The sequence below is a fragment of the Pseudopodoces humilis genome, chromosome 3 (genome assembly GCF_049639895.1).
Source record: "Pseudopodoces humilis isolate 2021_Gansu_Grassland_sample_001 chromosome 3, ASM4963989v1, whole genome shotgun sequence".
Taxonomy (NCBI): Eukaryota; Metazoa; Chordata; class Aves; order Passeriformes; family Paridae; genus Pseudopodoces; species Pseudopodoces humilis.
Genome location: NC_142202.1, coordinates 1591405 through 1609723, shown reverse-complemented (window position 1 = coordinate 1609723; position 18319 = coordinate 1591405). Strand labels below are relative to the sequence as shown.

Here is an 18319-nt window from a genome sequence, read left to right as displayed (position 1 = left end):
AGATTTTGCAGCGCAGTTCATTCCTCTGGGCCTCAGTCAGGTGGAGCTTTCCCTGCAGCACAGCCAGGTGTGAGATTAGTCAGGGCCCTGTGCAAGTGTGAAAAGCCCCCTTGCCTCGTGCATGCCCGTGGAGACAGAGCCTTGCCCGGAGCGGTGCCGCAGCAGCACGGACACCGCCGGGAGCTGCTGTGGGTTGGACTGAGCCGGGCTTTGCCGTGTTTGTTGTTGTTGTTGCAGCAAACCAGCGCGGTGAGCGCGATGCTGGTGCTGGTGAAGTCGCTGTCAGGCCCCAGGGAGCACATCGTGGACCTGGAGATGCTGACGGTGAACAGCCTGAATTACCGCACGAGCTCGGTGCTGAGGTTAACCATCATCGTGGGACCCTACGCCTTCTAGTGTTCGCAGGAACCCCCGGCGGGGCTCGCAGCAGCCAAAGAATAGCATCGGAAAGAAAGCACTTACTAATGTTATTTATAGATTTTGCTCTCTTTTTTAAAAGAATTTGTTTAGTAAGTTGATATCTCTTATTCACACATTACACCTGTAATTCCAGATTAGTAGATGTGTTCCATAGTATAACAGGGGCATTGTCACTTTCTGTATAAAGATTTAAATCTTTTTTTATTACCTTCCTTGGACTAGATACATACTATGCTTTTGTATGAGAACTGTACGTTCATACTATCCTGTAAAACTTCACACACCCTTCCTAGCCAAATAGGTCATGAATTTAAGTGATCTTTTGTTTTTATTTTAAATTCTAATGCAGCTACACTGAATCTCAAAAAAGAAAAAAATTATGTAGTACGAATGATACACAAAGTAATGGTTATCTGATAAGCTAAAATATATTTCTTATTTTTAACTACTTTGTAACAAAAGGTAACAGTAAATAAAAACCTACTTCTGTAGACATTTATGTGCTATCACAGCTGGTTTTTCTAATCTGGGTTGGAGGTAAAGTGACATTGTGAGAAATGCTTTGCATCAGGTTTTTGTATGTAGATTGTGTTAACCATACCATGGAATAATATAATGCTCTCTCCAAGAGAAAGAGACCATAGGAAGAATATGTCTCCAACAAAGAAACTCCAAATGGAAACTCACCAGGCAAGGCACAAATGTCCATGAGAACACTGTTGGCAGTTACTGCTCAGAGGGATGCAGCATTTTCAGACTGAAGTTAACATACTATTTTTCCAGAAATATTGTATTGTACACTAAGAGTTGAGTGCATTTTCTTATTAAGTTATATCATTTTCAGGCACTCGGTCCTGTTCTTGCTCTTACAACTCAGATGTATCATGTACAGTGTTCATAAAATTTATTTCTAATTCAAGAACCAATAACATCTTTTGTAATATGTAAAATCTTATTTCTTGTTTAAAATGTAGTAGTTAATCCTTTGATGTAAAAAATTTTTAATAAAGATCTCTTACCATATTGTATCTGGTCTATTTTGAGGTAGTTTGTTACTACTGCCCTTATTGTCACGTACTGTGGGAGTTGGCAAAGCCATGTTGAGGTCTCAGCGATCAGAGGGATCCAGATCTCAGCCTGTTCAGGATGAGTTCTTGGAAGACCAAAAACACAGTTCCTCTGTAGAAGGACAAGCCTGCTGCCTACTGAGATTTAGTTTTACTGACAGCAAAAGCTCACTCCAGAACAAAACTTAGAGCAGGCCACAACCACTGTGGTTGAGGGCAACACATCCCCCGTGCCCGGGCAGAGTGTGGAGTGGGACCCCATTATCCAATGATCATTCCTTCAGGAAGTCATTTGTGGCTTTAAGCAAACATTTCCTCTGCCAAAATCTCAGGGCACGTGGCTGCTGTACAGCCGCAGTGCTGTGCAAATCATGCTGGTGCTGGGTCACGTTCTCTGTGCCTGGGGCCTGGAGCAGTGGGGTGAGACCCCTGGCACCCCCTCACCAGGACAAATCCAATTGCTCCATAGTGGGATTTAACTGGGGTTTGCTGTGGTGAAAAGTGTCTGCTACAGAGTTTGGCTTGTAGGGAGCTCCTTCCTCCCCCTCAGAGAGATTCCTCCCCATTCATCACCACAAATCCACTCGGTCTGAAAGGCAACTCCAGTTCCCACACAAGCACCGAGCAAGATGCTTCCAGCCTCCTCTCCTCCATGCAACTCCTGCGACAAACAGCACATGCTCTCCTCAACACGTCCTTGAATTAACTTCTCTCAATGTAGGCTGTCCTCACAAATGAGCTGTGCTGCTGCTCAGGCACCCCCCTCCACCCCCAACATCAGCACACCCACAACAATCAGCACAGTGCAATTCAGCATTGCCCACTACAAGAAAATCCATTTTGGTGCTTTTAAGTTTAAAATAGGCAGTTTGCTCTTGAGAGAGAAGTCTCAAGTGGCTTCTCCCATTTATGACCCCAGACTTGAAAGGGCACCAGGCTGGTCTCTGAAGCAAATTAAGGAACCACAAATCATACCTGAAGTCCCCAAGCTGACAGGCTCTGCCCCAAGGACTTAATCTACCAGTTTTTATATCAGCTTCACCAAAATCCCTTTTAAGCCTTCCTTTTAAATCTCTGCTCATCTGACAGTAACCCAAAACTGATCTTCATATATAAAATATTTATACACCTCTCAAATGGCAGGAGCAGCAGAAGCAGTTGTACCTCACACACATGCCCCAGCCATGCTCAGCCTTGCACACCTCATTGTGCAGGGTACTTGGCTCAATCCATTTTATTTACACACAACTGTCCTGCTGCCTGTTTGCAATATCGAGGTGTCCAGCAGACCACTGAGAGCCCAGACTGGCCAAGTCAGAGGTTGTCACACGGCTCAGGAGTGCAGAGCCAGCCGTTTGTCACTATTCTGCAGGCTGATTGAGTCCAAAGGCGGTCACTGGGTGTGGGCAGCACTTCCATGAGAGCCAGGAGCTGGAATAACAGCAGCCCCTCCAAACCAAAACAGGAGCTGAGCAGAAACTGGCAGGGGGTGGTTGGCCTTGTTTTGGGTAGGGGTGGGGTACATGACTGAGCCTGAAAGGAACCCACAGCCAGAATGAGAAGATGGTTCAGAGCCTGAACAAGGAGAGCTTTTGTACACCAAAAAAGCTGCACATTTTTAGGAGGGAAAGCTACAGGTTCTCCAGTTCTCCAGGCAAGCAGAGCTTCACCTGTTCCCTGCAGATTGTATGTAAGTGCAGCAAACACGCAACAAGAATTTGCAGAGCTACTTGGATTATAAGGAACACTGAAATCCCAAGAAATTACACGAGAGCAGAGTGTTTGCTCAGCCTTCTCTGTACCCCACTGGCACAGCCATAACCAAGAGCACACTCCAGGAAGGATTCTCATATAAATCTGTCAATGTTGAAGAATCTAAATCAGGATCACATGCGAAGTTTAGTATCTTCTCAGAAACAGAAAACAGGGGGAAGAGAGAAAAAAAATGTGACTTAAGGAAATCAAAATGCAAGTTCATTCATTTCCCCAGGACCACCTGAACACAGTGCAGTGGGATTATTTTGCTTGGAAGGCTCACAAATGCAAGTTTGTTGTTGAATCCCGTTTCCATGGCTGCACAGAGTTGCTTGTGTTTTGAATGATCATCCGTGTTTCTAACTTTATAAGTCTCCTAATAAAATATAGAACAGCTGCTGCCCCAGTCAGCTGTTGAGCATATGGAGCCCACCAGGGACAAAGCCCACTGTTAACACAGAGAATTATTTTTAACGCCCTCACATATCTAAACCTCCCCATCATCTCAGCAAAATGGCACAATTCCACACTTCCCAGCTGGGGGAACACCTGCGTCATGCAAAACTGAACTGGGCTGCATCTGCTACAAAACCCAATTTATTTCATCTGGCCAGCAGAAAAAAGTGATCAGCCACAGTGAATAGGGCAAAAAGTTAACTGTGTTTTATATCTGGGGAAAAGCAGATGTCTAGTTAAGATGTTTATACAGCAAACATTTCTGTATATATTAGGAGGAAAGAGAGCTGTTTAATAAAATAGGGTTGGGTTAGAGTTGCCAAAGCAAATTTGAAGGGCAGTACAACAACTTTTGTAATTTTTGATGGGAATAGATTTAAAATCCTGATTTATATTGATTACATGCATCAAACAAGTAATTTTTTTTTTAACTAAGTGACCTTAAAGTTAACTCTTTAAAGCCTCACACTTACTGTATTTGCTCAGCAGAAAAAACTGCAAACATGTCTCAGAAATATGACAAGGTAGCATTGAGGGCACCCCCTGATTTATTCTCTGCTATCTCAGGACCTGGATACTGAATGAGGGACCAAGACATCCAGCAATGCTTCCTGCAGACCAAAATCCTGGAATCAGGTGAGCTCCAGGTTTTGTTTGCAGGCGCATTCACTCTGTCAGTCACACACTTTCTCATGAGATAAATTATTTTGCTTTCTGGTCCAGAACCCCAATGGTCCCAGAAACAATATCAGCACTCTGCATATCCCTGTTCCCTCATGGAAACACATCTGGATAATTAATATTTTTAAATATTAATGATATTTTTGCAATTTCTACATAACCACACAGTACATATATATTCAAACAGGATAAACATTCAAAAGGTGAAGCTCTCAGCTAAAAACTCCAGCAGCTCCTGCCCTGCAAGCACACTCTGCTGCACTTCATTGCATTGCTGTAATAAAACAGTCTCTTTTTTCTCTTCCCCCCAACCCCTTAAAACATCCCTTAAAGCTTCTGCAGGTCCACAAAAACTCCCAAAGCAAAGAAGTGGCCCATCTCCACCCATGCACCTGAACAAGCACACAGAAAGGCTTTCAGATGGAGCAGCCTGCCAGCTGGGTTGACAAAAGCAACATATTTATGCTGTTAAACCCTGAATCCACAGCCATGGAAGGCACCTCAAAGTTTAAACCCCACCAGTGCCACTCCAGAAACATCTGAACCTGTGACCACCTCCTCTGGAGGGTCACATTTTCTTCTTGCACTGGAGTGTTTCTGGAATATCTCTGTGCAACATACAGGAATGTTTCCTATACAGAATATATACAACAAACACCCAAGTGGGAAGTCAAAAGAGCAAAATTCCTGCAGGCGGCATGGAAACTAGGAAAACAAACAAATTTTGGAAGCTTGGAGCAAGGGCTGCAGAGGGGAAGCCAACATACCAAAACAGCAGGGTAAAAGGCATTATTAAAATCAATAAGTCATTCTCTGAGAAGCTGAGGCTGTACATGAACGAGGCAAATGGAAATGTTCCTGAGCTCTGGAAGGTCAGGGGTGAAAACAAACACGGCAGACCAAAGGAGCAGTTTGCAAATGCCTGCACTGGCAAATCAAAACTCTCCCAGTCTCAGCAAAAGCAACATCCCAGGAGGCTGAGGGGGCCCACAAATTAGGGAGACAAGCAAAAAACACCGATGCCATGACAAAAAGAAAAAAAATATTAAGTGAAACTTTCTATTGCGTGCCTGTAGAAGGAATTTGGCACAACAGCACTGTGCCAGAGCTGCTCTTACAGGCAACGTAGCAAAGGACTTGCCCTGGAGTAAGGAGTGGATAAAAGAAGGGAAACAGAACTTTTTGCTAATGACATCCAGTTGTTCAGGTAAAGATGAGCATCCTCCGGAAAACAGAGCACTTACAGAGCTCTGAATATTGAGCAGGAAATGCCAAAAAAACCAAAGGGGATAAATGCAAAGTGATGCACATGCAGGAAGTTATCCCAGCTTTATTTGAACAGCAAAGGCCTCTGAACTGACCACCACCTCCCAGGAGAGCATCAGGGTTATGGCAAACCATGCAAAGAGGAAACCACAACTCCACAAAGCTAATCCAGCATCAGGAATAACTGGGGATCAGAGCAGGGAATGAAGCTGAAGCTTTGCACACTTGTGCAAATGCACTACAGCGTAAACACAGCTTGCAGCTTGGGTCCTGTCCCCCTCTTACAGCAGGATGCTGGCAATGTTCAAGCCCAGACTGGGCTGAGATTTAACTGCACAAAGCCTCCCAAGAGCCATTAAATACGTGGCTGTCCTGGACAGGAGCTGCTCCCCTGGCACCTGCAGGCACAGGGAAGCATTCCCAGTTTGCCATCGGCAGCTCCGGAGCTGTTGCACGCCCTTGCCAGGAGCTCTGCCATCAGCACCGGCTCTTGTGATGCCAAATATGCCCAAAACCTGGAAATCCCACCAAAAGAAGGGAGCAGCCTGCACAGAGCATGGTGGTGCTGCCTCCATCGCCTGCGTTAGCGAGGTTTTTGTGCAGCTGCTGCCAGCACCGGGTTCTGTGCCCAAATATCACACCCAGCTCAGCAGTGGCCACACCTGCATCAAAGCCAACTCAGCCAGCAGCAAATGTTTGCAAAAATAGTCACCTTCAAGGAAGAAAAATTTCACTTCTGCCCACTTAAAAGGCACTGCCTGGGGGAAGGCAGCAGGAACCAGAGCCATGCAGATAATGGTGTTTCCAGGAAAGCTGTTTCTGCGCACACTAATTAGGCAGGAATTGATCCTTGGAGTGATTAAAACAGATTTGAATTTGCTGCTTTCTCTCCCCAAAATAAACCTGGTTTCAGATAATTTTGCAACCTAGGGTCAGTTCAGAGACTGCCCCCCAATATTTAACAGGGCTGTTTTGTTTCAGGAGAGCTCTACAAGCTGGCAGAAGCAGGTAGGCAGAGGAACATGAACCAACATGCCAAGAGCTCCCTGCTAGGCCCTTGATTTTGTACTAAAAACCAAATCACGTGGACCAAAATAGTAACATGAAACTTTAACAGGGTCAGGAGATTTCTGCCTCTGCTCTGGTATGCTGAAGAGGAAAGATCTGAATTGTACAGTGAATATCTCCAATAAAGCACTGAAATTTCATGGACAATCAACCATACCAGGCTGAAAGTCACCCAGTGCTAACACAAGTAAACATTTTACAGGAATATATTGCCTTACGTGTTTTAAAAATTTGTTACCCGCATTCCCTGGGATGACAGAACTTACCAGGCCACAGTGACAGCCCTGTGAAGCTTCACTTTGTGCTTTGCAGAAAAGCTGTTTGCCTGTAAGTGTAAAGAAAAGCTGGACAGGCACCACACTAACAGATAAAGCTCTCCTGAAGGATTACTCGCACAGGCCTGCTACAGGTGTATAATACATAAAGAAATGAGGATCCAGTCAATACCAACATCGCACGCAAATCCACCTGCCTGCAGGTACCCAGGTCATGGAAACACATCTCTAAGCTGGCAGTTTGTTGGCACAAAAGAAAGCACTTAAGTCACTATTCATCTTGTCATAATTTAGTGCTTGTACCTTGGCCAAAATCCCTAAACCAGGCTATTTGCAAATGTTAAGTCCAGTAGCTTGGTATGTTTCTCTTCCCCAGACAGGGATAAGCATTAACCAGCTCAGGAAAAAAAACAATACATACTCATAAAAGTTCCAGAATCTGGTTTTTAGCCTCTATTACTGAATTTACAAGATTATTTTGAATTTGAGCACTGAGTGTTCAAGCACATTTTGGAGAGGGGTGGAACCCTTCCAGCCCTTCCTTACTCTGCCTTTTCAATGGGCTTTGGGCAGCATCACAAACCATCCTCCACCACACCATATTCTTATTTGAATTTAACCCTTCCACTGCTGTTCTACTACTGCAGGGATGTATTTTAGCTCTGCACTGCAGAATATTTCTTTGCCTCTGGGATCACCCAAATTTGCACACACTCAAATGCTTGGGATCAAGGCTTTTGGCCTGATTGCTCCTGACCATCATCACACATAACAAAAATACCGTGCTTTGGTGGGGGAGGAAATACTTTCTAGAAATTTAGAATGATCAGCCTGGACTTGAAAATTAGACAGTGCTTTCAAGCAGTGGAAGGTATGCAGTGATGATGGGGTGCTGCCTCATACCACAGGCCTCAAACCCCCTCTGATCAGCTATTTAACATGGGGTATTTCAACAGCTGCCCTCAGCAGAAGCTTCCTGAGGTTGCCTGGAGTCTCCAAAAGGACGTAAAATATTTGTAGTAATTCCCCGAACAAACCCAAGAGGCTTCCTCGAAGCAGAGCCCTCAGCTCTGTTGACTTGCTTTTTTAAAAGGTAATATAAATTCCACTTACACTGGTTTGTTTTGATGTTGAAAATTGGTCTCCATAGACATGGTTGAAATCATGCCCTGCAGCACCGAGGCTGGAGCCAACAACCACACAGCCCTTCGCCAGTGCAGAGCTCAGGAGGCTTCAGAGGTGTAAATGCCATCCCACCCAGCCCAGCAGCACCAGGAGAGCACAGGGAAAAGGACAGGGTGCCTCACCCCACAGGGAAAACTCACAGCTGTGGCCACCCAGGCACTGGGAGAAGCCTGTGGGGCTCCCCCCACATCACCCTCAACCCACTGCTCACACATTTCCTTCACCAGGCACTGACAAGCCTTAAAGAGTGCATGGCAAGCCTAAAACACTGATTTTTGTAAATTTTTAAAGCTTCATTTCCCTGTAGCAGCTCCCTCGAAGGCTGACATACAGCTAGGACCACAGCAGAATTTGCCAAGCAGAAACAGCAATAAAAAGAAATCAGGGTGAGACAAACAGGAGGAATAGATGGAGAAACGACAACTCGAGGTTTTTATATGGAAATTTATATCGAGGGTAACATTCCTGTCTAACACAAGCATTTTAATACTTCCGGATGCAAGCCTCAAGCCAAAATCCAGTGAGGTCTGATGTTACGATAGTGTTTAAGCTCACGGATGCTGAACGTTTTGCAAGAGCTACAGGTTTTCCCAGTGCCAAAAACCATGCAGAAGAGCAACAAAAAAAGCTTTTAATTCTGCCCCGATAACCCCTCCACACTGTCCCAGCACGGAGCAATTGCAGAGCAGAAAGGAGCCCTGAGGCACCAAACCGCCCAAGTGGATTTGAACACAGAGGTGCCGTGGAACCTGCTCACCCCAGCCCCCCAAAAAAGTCAGGGAACAGCCTATATTTGGGAAAGCATTATTTCCATGGCACTGTTTTCTTCCCTTCTGCAGCTCTAAGGCTGTTTCAGCCACCCTCCTGCACCATGCCGGGGTGGTTTTGCAGCGCTCCCCAGCACCGCAAATCCCAGGCAGCAAGGAGGATTTCCCTGGAAAGCTGCCTCAGGCTGGGATAAAGCACAGGATGGCCGGGTTGAGGGGGATATGGGGCCGAGATCAAACCAGGAGACGTTGCCCAGGTCAGCAGCACAGCAAGCGTGAGCCCCACGAGCGATAAAGTGTTCGGAACAACTTGTCCCGGAGCTGCCACTGCTGCTCCGCAGCTGCCAAGGCCCATTTCTGCTTGGTTTATGCACCATGCCAATTCCTTCCCTATAAGATTAAGCTGCCTCAAGGCAATTTCAACTTACACGTCTGATATCTGGAGCATTTGCTATGCTCTGCAGCTCAGGAGCCGGCACAGCCCCTGCACTGCCACTTCCCCTTTTCACCTCACGTCACCCTTGGCAAAGGCATTTGCTCCCATTTAAGGGCTCACACACCTTTCCTGTCATTTAGAGACATCTTGCTGAACAGCAGGACAGAACCATCAGTGCCATAGAGATCAACGCTTCAGAGGCACCAACCTGACAGCAAAACGTACAGGACTTGTTTGCTTGGATAAATCCATCATCTTGGAGAAGAGCTTCCCCCTCTTAAGACTGTTCTGAGCTTGTGAAATATATTAATGAACCACAAATACCAAACCTAGAAACAAAGAAACGCTGTTTGAAGCCTAAAAGCTTGGTTTCAAGACCATTCTGAGCGGTTCCAAGTTAGAAAGGCAAGATACCCAATTAAAAATACTCAATAATCTTGAAAGTCTCCAAATTCCTTATTTGTTTACTTATCCAGCTACACATGAATAATTTTAGTCTAGCACAGGCCTGTTTGGGTGCCAGATCATGTTTGCAAGTCTGCCCTGTGAAAGGCAAATGTACAGTTGAACTTGGATGCTATGCAAGTATCAGCCAGCTATTAGCAGTGATTGCTAAACAATTTTTCCAAAAATTAGATCAAACAAAGCTCAATGCCTGTGGTTGTTGCTGGTTACTGCTGTGAGGAAAACAGTTACTAATACACAACTGCTTGGGCTCAAATTATAAATGCAATTGAAATGCTGCACTTATCTTGCTCAAACACTAACTCTACTTTATGGAGATTTATTTTTTCCCCCAGCATTAAACCAAATTTCTGTACACACCAACAAGATGGACAGACCTAAAGGGACACTTGTGTGCACAGGAACAAGAATCATCCTGATTCAGCTCACAAAACACCAGAAAATTTTGCAGATTCACCTCCAAAACCTTTGGTTAAACCATTCAGATGAAAGAGTTGTGTAACAGAGTTATAAAGGCAACCATGGAAAAGCAGAAGAGGAAAGAAACTTCCTGAGGGTTTGGCATTGTTACTATTAGTGATGGCTGAATTCATTTTGCCTCATTTCCAATGCAGTCAGATATTCAAATAAAACTTGAACACCATCTGTTTGCCACGATCCAGAGACAACAAGGGTTGGAGACCAGGAATCGTGACGATGGCAGGAGTTATACACAGACTTCGCCTACCAGATCCAGTCTGGGACCTGTGAGAAAGGCTCTACCTGGAACAAGGGAAAAAAGTTTCCTCTAAATGCAAACCCATTTCTAACTGAATCAGCATTGGGCATGTGGAAAGAATATATTTACAAAGGAAAAGATTTTACAAGAAAATTTTGCTAATGTAATCAATTCCTGCATGGAAAGAGTCTCTGGAACAGCAGGGCAGAGAGCATTGGCTTCACAGCAACTGGGGAAGAATGGTTTGCAGAACCTCTGCACCTCAACCTGTGCTCTAATTATACAGCTCATTAGTCTAATCACTAACAACTCCAGACTCTTCATGATGAAACCAAGAGTGATGTTCCTCTGATTTGGGAAGCTCTCAGAAATCAATTTTTTTAAAGCTGAACTTTCTTAGAAGGTTGACAAAACCAGGAACATTAAAATTCTATATAGTCAGGAACCAAAGTAAGTCAACTAAATAAAACATCCAATAAAAGCACCAAGAAAACCCCTGGAGCAAACTTAATTGTCACTATTAATTGTGATAACCAAGTTTAACAATATTAAATAGCAAAGCTCATCATAGAGAGATTACAAGTGAAACTTCCTCCCAGTATTAATTCGGACAGGTTTCACTCCACTTAACTCAGACAACAGGAACAGGATTTACAATTCATTTAGTCAAGGAAAACCTGTGGGGAGCAGGAGGGCTGAGGAAGCATATCCATAATTAATTCCATTTGGAGGCACAGTTCTGATATGAGCATGCACTAATCCTTCATTTTCCTTCCCTCAAACATTTATGCTCCTAAATTTGAAGCCAAGATTTGCACATTTCCACAAACGAGAATAAATCTGTGCAAGGCTTTGCTCTGACATTTGCTCAGTATTAATCCCACTCTGTCCCAGGCAAAACCAGCTCAGGGTGTCCCTCCCCCTCCTCCTGCCAGCACGGCACGGGATAGGGGACACAGGGAGGCTCCCCTCAGGAATTCAGGGATCGAAGCATGGCCATGCCAATCTCCAAGAGTCAGCCTCAGTCAGGTTATAGAAGGGAAAGCCCCCTCAGGAAGCATCAGTTAACTCCCACACAGTTAAAGGCAGGTGCTGAACAGACCCCAAATTGCCACAAAAGCACTCTCAGCAGTGTTTTACTGCAATCCTCAAAAGCGTACTCCCTCTTGCATGTAACCAAGGCCACTGGTGTTCAGGGCCAGTCCTGGCCAGGGATCCCAACTCAGAAGCCAACAAACCCCAAACCTTGCAGAGTGAGCCAAGAAATTGGGTTTTATTCCAGCTCAGCCACTCAGAGCCAGAGGCTCACAAACCTCAGAGGCTTCAAATTCTTCCCAGGGTTAAAATATCAGCCCTGGCCTCAAAATTTTGTGGCATGGCGAGTGAAGAGAGGATTTTCTTGGCCTTGCCTTTTTTTTTTTGCACAGCCTCCTTAGAGGTTGTGAATTTGCTGGTGCCCATCAGCATCTCACACTTCTCGTTACAGAAGAAATTGCTGTGCAAATCCAGCTCACCATGTGCCACTGCCCTCAAAAGTATCAGGGTCAGGAGGAAAATGTAAGATTGACAGGTGAGAGATTTTTTGCTGCTCATGGCAAGGGCAGAATTACATCTGCTTGAGGATTTCACAAGTAGAAACTACTCAGCAATTGCTTGGAATTGGAAAATAGGTATAATCCTAAAGGAAAGAAAAAGTCACTGAGAGAAGATTCAACAAAGAGCCCATAGTTAATCCCCTGAATATTGCTGCCCTGGCTTTGTGTTTCTATTTCACACAATCTAGTTCACACAATCACTTTTGATATCCTGAAAACACTTGTAGCAATTAAAAAATCATTTATTAACAGGTGGCTTTATCAGAACTGTGCTGGAACCCCTGAAGCCAGAAGGATAGAGTTATCACCTGTCTTGGGAATAATATGCTGGGAGTTGTTAATAAAGATCATTCCAGTGACACAGCTAAAAAATCAGGGTGTACCACTGAGAAACTCCTGATTTCTTTCAGATGCTCTTTCCACCCACCACACAAAAACTTACAAACAGCTTATAAAGCTCAGGTTTGGGACGCTCTGAAGACAACACCTCAAATAAGATCAAGGCCAAACACACAGTATGGAGTTATGAGACAGTAAAATAAATCAAAGGTTGCAGCTGAATCACTGAACTGTTACCAGCTGAGGAGCAAATACTTGTTACTGGGAGCAGCTGCTACTACCCTATAAAAGTTTTATATTCTGCACATTTCAGACCCCAAAACAGGGCTGACTATAGTTTTAAAAGGCAGATACTCCTATTTATATAAACAATTACCACTCTTCTACTTTAACACTGGCATTGTTCAAGCCAGTTGCAACTTGTGCAGGTAGCTGTATGAATTAAACACCACACTCTGAATTCTTCATTAACTTTTCTTTCAACAAGGCAGCAACACGTAAGTATTGCTATAGTAAGTGCTGATGGGATTTATAACTGGGTCCTGACTATAAATCATATTTTTATCAGCCTCAGATACTTTTTATTGCTGTTTTCATCCTTCATTTTATGTTTCATATCTCCTCTCATCAGGAGGACCTATACCAAGGTGTAATTCTTACTTCATACCCCAAAAAATAATACAGATTCTTTTCCCCAAGCAAAGAAAAAATAATAATAAAAAAAATTAATGCAAACATTTAGGGATTCCAAGGAGTCATTTTGAGGAAATAAGTATTTGCATTCAGGATAAAATTTAAAGCCTCCATACAGAGGGCTTGACCCAGCCTTGGTGAAACCAGTGACATTTGTCACAGCAAGAGGATGGAGCCAAACACACTGGAAATGGATCAAGGACATGGCATGGATTGACAAACAGCTCCATCATTGGTTTTTAATTTAAACTTAGACCTTCTTAATAAGGCAAGTGGGTGAGAACAGCAAAACCCAGCCCCCGTATCAATCACTACATCCACACAGTTCCCAGCTCCTATTTATAGTTTTGCTTTGAAATTGAGGAGAAAAATGCAAAGCATCATGCCAAAGGGGAACAGCCATGATCCACAGGACTGAGCTGCAAGAAATAAAGCTGCTTTATTTCAAGTGTGCTGTCCACCACACTCAGCACTGCTGCAAGTTCAGACTTCAGCAACATCCCACTTTCAACAAGATTTCAAAGGCTTTTTCCTGGTTTCTCAGAGAGCAAAGATAAAAAGGAGTCAGTGGCCAAGATGCTTTGACATGCTTGACATGTCAAGCAAACCTCTCCTGTCTTTCCTCCACTATCTGGACCTTGCTGCTTGGCACCTCCAGCAGCTTGGACGCTCCCAGAGCTTTGCTCTTTCTTAGAGAGGCTCTATGAACACTCTTGCTTTTGCTTCTCTTACTTAAAGATGCCTCTTAAAAATTAACACACTAAGTTGAAAAAAAAAAGCCCAAGTAACCACTAAATAGCTATTTCAAAATGTCACATCCACAGCTAAACAATCACAAGTAGCAGTTCAACTTGGGACTTGGAGAGCTCCAGATTCACCTTTTTGGACTGATTTTGTGCCATTGCCCAACACACACCACAGATGAATTACACTTTGCCCTTCAATCACTCAAGGACTTCAGGGCCTTGGGTCATTTCAGACTTTCTTGTATTTCTTGGTATGTACCACAATTCCCATCATAAGCATTTAAAATTAGAGCTTTGGCTCTTCACAGCCAACAAAGAGCTGCAGGGCATCTCAGGGTGACACAGAGGACCCCTGAGCAGTGCTCAGCCCTCAAATGGGATTTTTGGAGTGTTTTCTAAACTCTAAATAATTTTAACTTGGGCACCCAAAAACTGACTTGACAGAGAGCAAGCACAGATATCAGGAAGTTTTGTTCCTTACACATGATGTTCACTTACATTTTTTACACCACAGGTTAAAGCTGTAGTGTTCGAACTGGTGCTAATTCAGTTTAGAAAACAGGAATCTAAACATTACCCTACACATGCCAAGTGCTCTCAACTCCTTTGTTAAAGGCACAGCACTGAATGATCAGAATTCACAGAAATGCCTAGAAAGGCTTAAAAATCGCACCTCTAGGTGCTCCCCTGTAATCCATTAATTTAGGGTCTCTTCAACCCCACTCCACCTCCCATTGCACACAAAAAGGGAAGAGCACTGTCCATAGTAAACTCTGTAAAATTTACTGTTTCTGTAGATTTATCTCCGCTTCAAATAAAAAATACTTTCCGTACCAATCACTCACCTACGCAAACTCAAAATTGCAATGAAAACCAAGCCGTTGTTTGCTATTATTCGATAAATATTCAGGGTAGTCTTGGAAGTTTCCGAGCGAGCCACGGAGGAGTTGTGTGGGCAGAAGCTGCGCCCTGCAGGCACCACCAGGAAACAGCAGAACGGGGGTGCAGCACAGCCCGGGCTCAGCTCACCAGTGCCACCGTACGCCAGAGGGTTATTTTCAGTAAAGACACACCAAATCACGCTTTTTAGGGTTTTTCTCTGTCCAGAGAGCCTCCTCCTGCACGGTATTCTCAATTTCTGTACTACAGAAAAGCCAGGGCATGGTTAAGACCCCCCGAGAAAAGGGCTAAACTGTGGAACTAAAATGTGATGCTTTACACTGCTTTGAAGCAATTCAGTGAACTGGCTGGAAAAGACATTAACTCTCACTGTGGTGTTCATCCCCCTGATTTTCTGGTGAAGCCAGTGTTCCAGGTTCTTCCCTCTGTCCAGAGCCAGGAGCAGCCCCCAACACACACCTGACCCCCAGCTCAACACCCACTGCCAAAGTACATTAACCACTTAAAATAAAGCACATTTACTTAAAAGACATGCTGCAAATAAAAGAAACACTTGCAGAATCTCACATGCTACAACAAACAGGTTTATGTATTTAATAAGTAAATATATACAAGCAGATCTTCCACATAATACTTGTCCTGCTGACCTGGAATGTTCCTGGAGAGTTGGTGAAATAGAAAGCAGCTCAATAAAGAGGTATAAAATACAAAGGTAACACCTTTAAAAGGACAGAGTTGGTTAGAGGGAAGAGTTTTCCTTTCATCAGATGGAAATGTGTATTACGATCTTGCAGCACATGTACATAGTTATTTCTGCACAAGTAAATTCAAGTGGTTCTAAGTGTCAAGGAACCCAAACCCACAGCTCCCAGGAACCAGTGCAGCTCTAATTCAGTACCTGGTCAAGGACATTAAAAACTCCTGGAAAGAAGGATGACATAGAGTCTCTGTTGCCAAGCAATATAGAGGGAATTTCTCTCAGACTCTATAACCACTGCCCACTACCCTGCAGAGCTGCCCTTGCCAGCTCACAGAACAGCTTTGAGTCAAATCCCCTACACAGCTACAAGGTCTCTGCAGCTGAATACAGAAGTTTCCACTAGTGTGGAAAGCCCCTCAGTTGTAGAGACTGCTCCCACCCTTTACATCTGCTGATCCTGTTTTTACCTGCCAGAAGTTCCAATTGCCCAAGTCTGGATTTTCCCTTCATGTGAAACACCTAAAAGCTGGCCTTTGGAAGCACATTTCATCTCATACACCAAGGCAGACTCGGTTGAACACAGTTTGCTGAGTAAAAGATGCTTTTACTCTTAACTTAAGATAATAAATGGGATAAAAGAGAGCTCAAGAAAACATGAAGGAGTTGACACCACTAGTTCAAGTAAGAAGCTTATCTTCTCTTTATTGTTATGCTTCTGTTGTCCCCTACCACAAGGAGGGGAAAAAAACAAAACAAAACTCAACCATTTTCCTAAGGCCCTTCACTAAGTTTAGGTTTCACATCACTAAAAACAACAACTCAAGTTATTTCAAAATTTCCCCCTCAAAAGGAAAAAAGATGATACCTCATGGGTCTATTACACCGTGGGTATGACACACAGGCTTCATATGCACATACACTTTGACTACTACCATATCCAAATAAATCTTCTAGAAAATAAAAGTTTGCTCTGACACTTATTCAACCTTCTCCCTTGCTTACTCCTTATAGAATGCAAAAATAAAATTAGAAAAAACCCAACACACCCAGCTCACTTTAGAAACCACAACACTGGTTTGGGAAAGGGGATTTGCATCTTCAACTCTTTTTCATGTATGCAAGCAATCCCATAAGAGAAATGGTTGTAGAAATCTCCAACTTACTTGGCAGGACAGGACAGCTTAGGATAAGCACAGGCTTCTGCTTACTCACCTACATCTTTTACTTGAATCCATTCCCAGGGAATACTGCAATTTCCCACCTCCTGCCCAGGGAGACCAGCACGGAGCCCTCAGAAACCAAGGAAAGGAAAGAGCTGCTACCCTAAAATAGGATGAGACACAGGTGCCCCAACAAGGGGCAGATGGGCAATTTGTTTAATGCAATTGCCCCACAGACACTGTGATTGCAAAGTTTATCCACATGACTTCTCTGAAGAACACTGAGACACTCAAGTTATACCAGCTGAGGAAATCTAGCGGCACCTGAAAGCCATCACAAGAGATACAGCAGGAAATTAAATTAAGGTAGAGCTAAGCATGACAAGAAAAAGGAGAGAAAACCAAGTGAAGCAGAAAATAAGTTGGTTTAAAGCCATGTCATTTCAATGGGTTCTCCTAAAGCTTCTTTGGAAAGTTGGGATGAGAGATCTGTATCCTGCTAAAACAAGTTTATCAGTTCCAAAGAAGTTACTTGCTCAGGTGCAGCATCCCAGGTCTCCCAGGACTATTAATGATGCCATAATTGCTCTTCACAGTTTGCAATAAAGCCAGAATGGGACGCCCCCACCTAGGCATACTGGGAATCTTTCCTGGAACAGCTGCAGGTACAATTTCTTATCAGCACTGTCCTTATTGGCTATGATAGAAAAAAGAAGGAAATACATCACTGTCAGGCTGTTTGTTTGTTTTTAATTTAAGTTCTATATTGAGCTGCTTTTAAAGAGCTAGGTCTGTACAATGGGTTCCACTTTCAAATAAAATTATAAAAAATCAAATAGTAAGTGTGTAGAGCTTTATGCCATAACTATGTAAGGAGCTCAGTTTAATCTTGTTTAGCATATAGGCTTGAGCTCAGGGAAAAATAGAGCCACAAAAAGTGGAGGAGTGTATGGAAAATGCTCACAGCCTCTTTCTAGGGCAGTTGGCTCCATGTTTACCCTTCCTTAAAATAGCCACACGTATTTTTTTATTTTTTTTTCAACGAGTGTCTGTAGCACTTGAAGTGAGAGATTTACTGAGCTGCAGAATGGGGATGGATAGAATTGGGTGATCAGCTACAGATGGACCCTGGCCAAAATAAATAAGTGGCTTAAGACTAAGTGGATCATAACTAATTCCCTCAAGGAACCTGGAAAAACTTTAATGCAGAAGAGCTCTCTGCTGCACCACAGAGCTGGAGAGGAGGGGGCACAAAGTAGCCAAAACGGAGCTGCTTAAGTTGCTCCTAAATAAAACCCCTATTTTATTAAGAGCCACAGGATAAATATCAGTAGGGCCCATACGGCATGAAAACAGGGAATAATGTCACAGGGAGATTTTAAATATGTTTATTTCAGTGTGACAGAGGCTGCTAGAAAAGGCTCAAAAACTACTGCTGCTCTTCTGCGAGCTTTAATAATGATTTTTTTTTGTGGCTTGTTTTGGGGTTTTTGTTTAAATTTCCAACAGTGGAATTAAAGAAAAAACAAAAGCAAAAACTGAGAAAATTTAATGAAGTGGGAAATTAAGTGCAAATCTTTCTTAATAAATGAACCGTAGGGTTTTTTTCATTATATTGAACATTAAT

General features: G+C 43.5%; 1 protein-coding gene and 1 long non-coding RNA gene across 3 annotated transcripts in view; one reads left to right on the top strand and one right to left on the bottom strand.

Annotated features, from left to right (window-relative positions):
- EFEMP1 (EGF-like fibulin extracellular matrix protein 1) overlaps positions 1-1448 on the top strand; it is a 45475-nt gene extending 44027 nt beyond the window's left edge. For both annotated transcript variants that reach the window (XM_005525458.2, XM_014254607.2), the window contains exon 11: positions 238-1448. In XM_005525458.2, coding sequence (XP_005525515.1) covers positions 238-396 — 159 coding nt within the window. In that variant the 3' untranslated portion in view covers positions 397-1448. The remainder of the gene's footprint in view (positions 1-237) is intronic.
- LOC148184549 (uncharacterized) overlaps positions 1-16816 on the bottom strand; it is a 43736-nt gene extending 26920 nt beyond the window's left edge. The window contains exon 1 of the long non-coding RNA XR_015772212.1: positions 16745-16816. This is a non-coding gene — a long non-coding RNA (uncharacterized LOC148184549). The remainder of the gene's footprint in view (positions 1-16744) is intronic.
- Positions 16817-18319: the final 1503 nt, after the last annotated feature.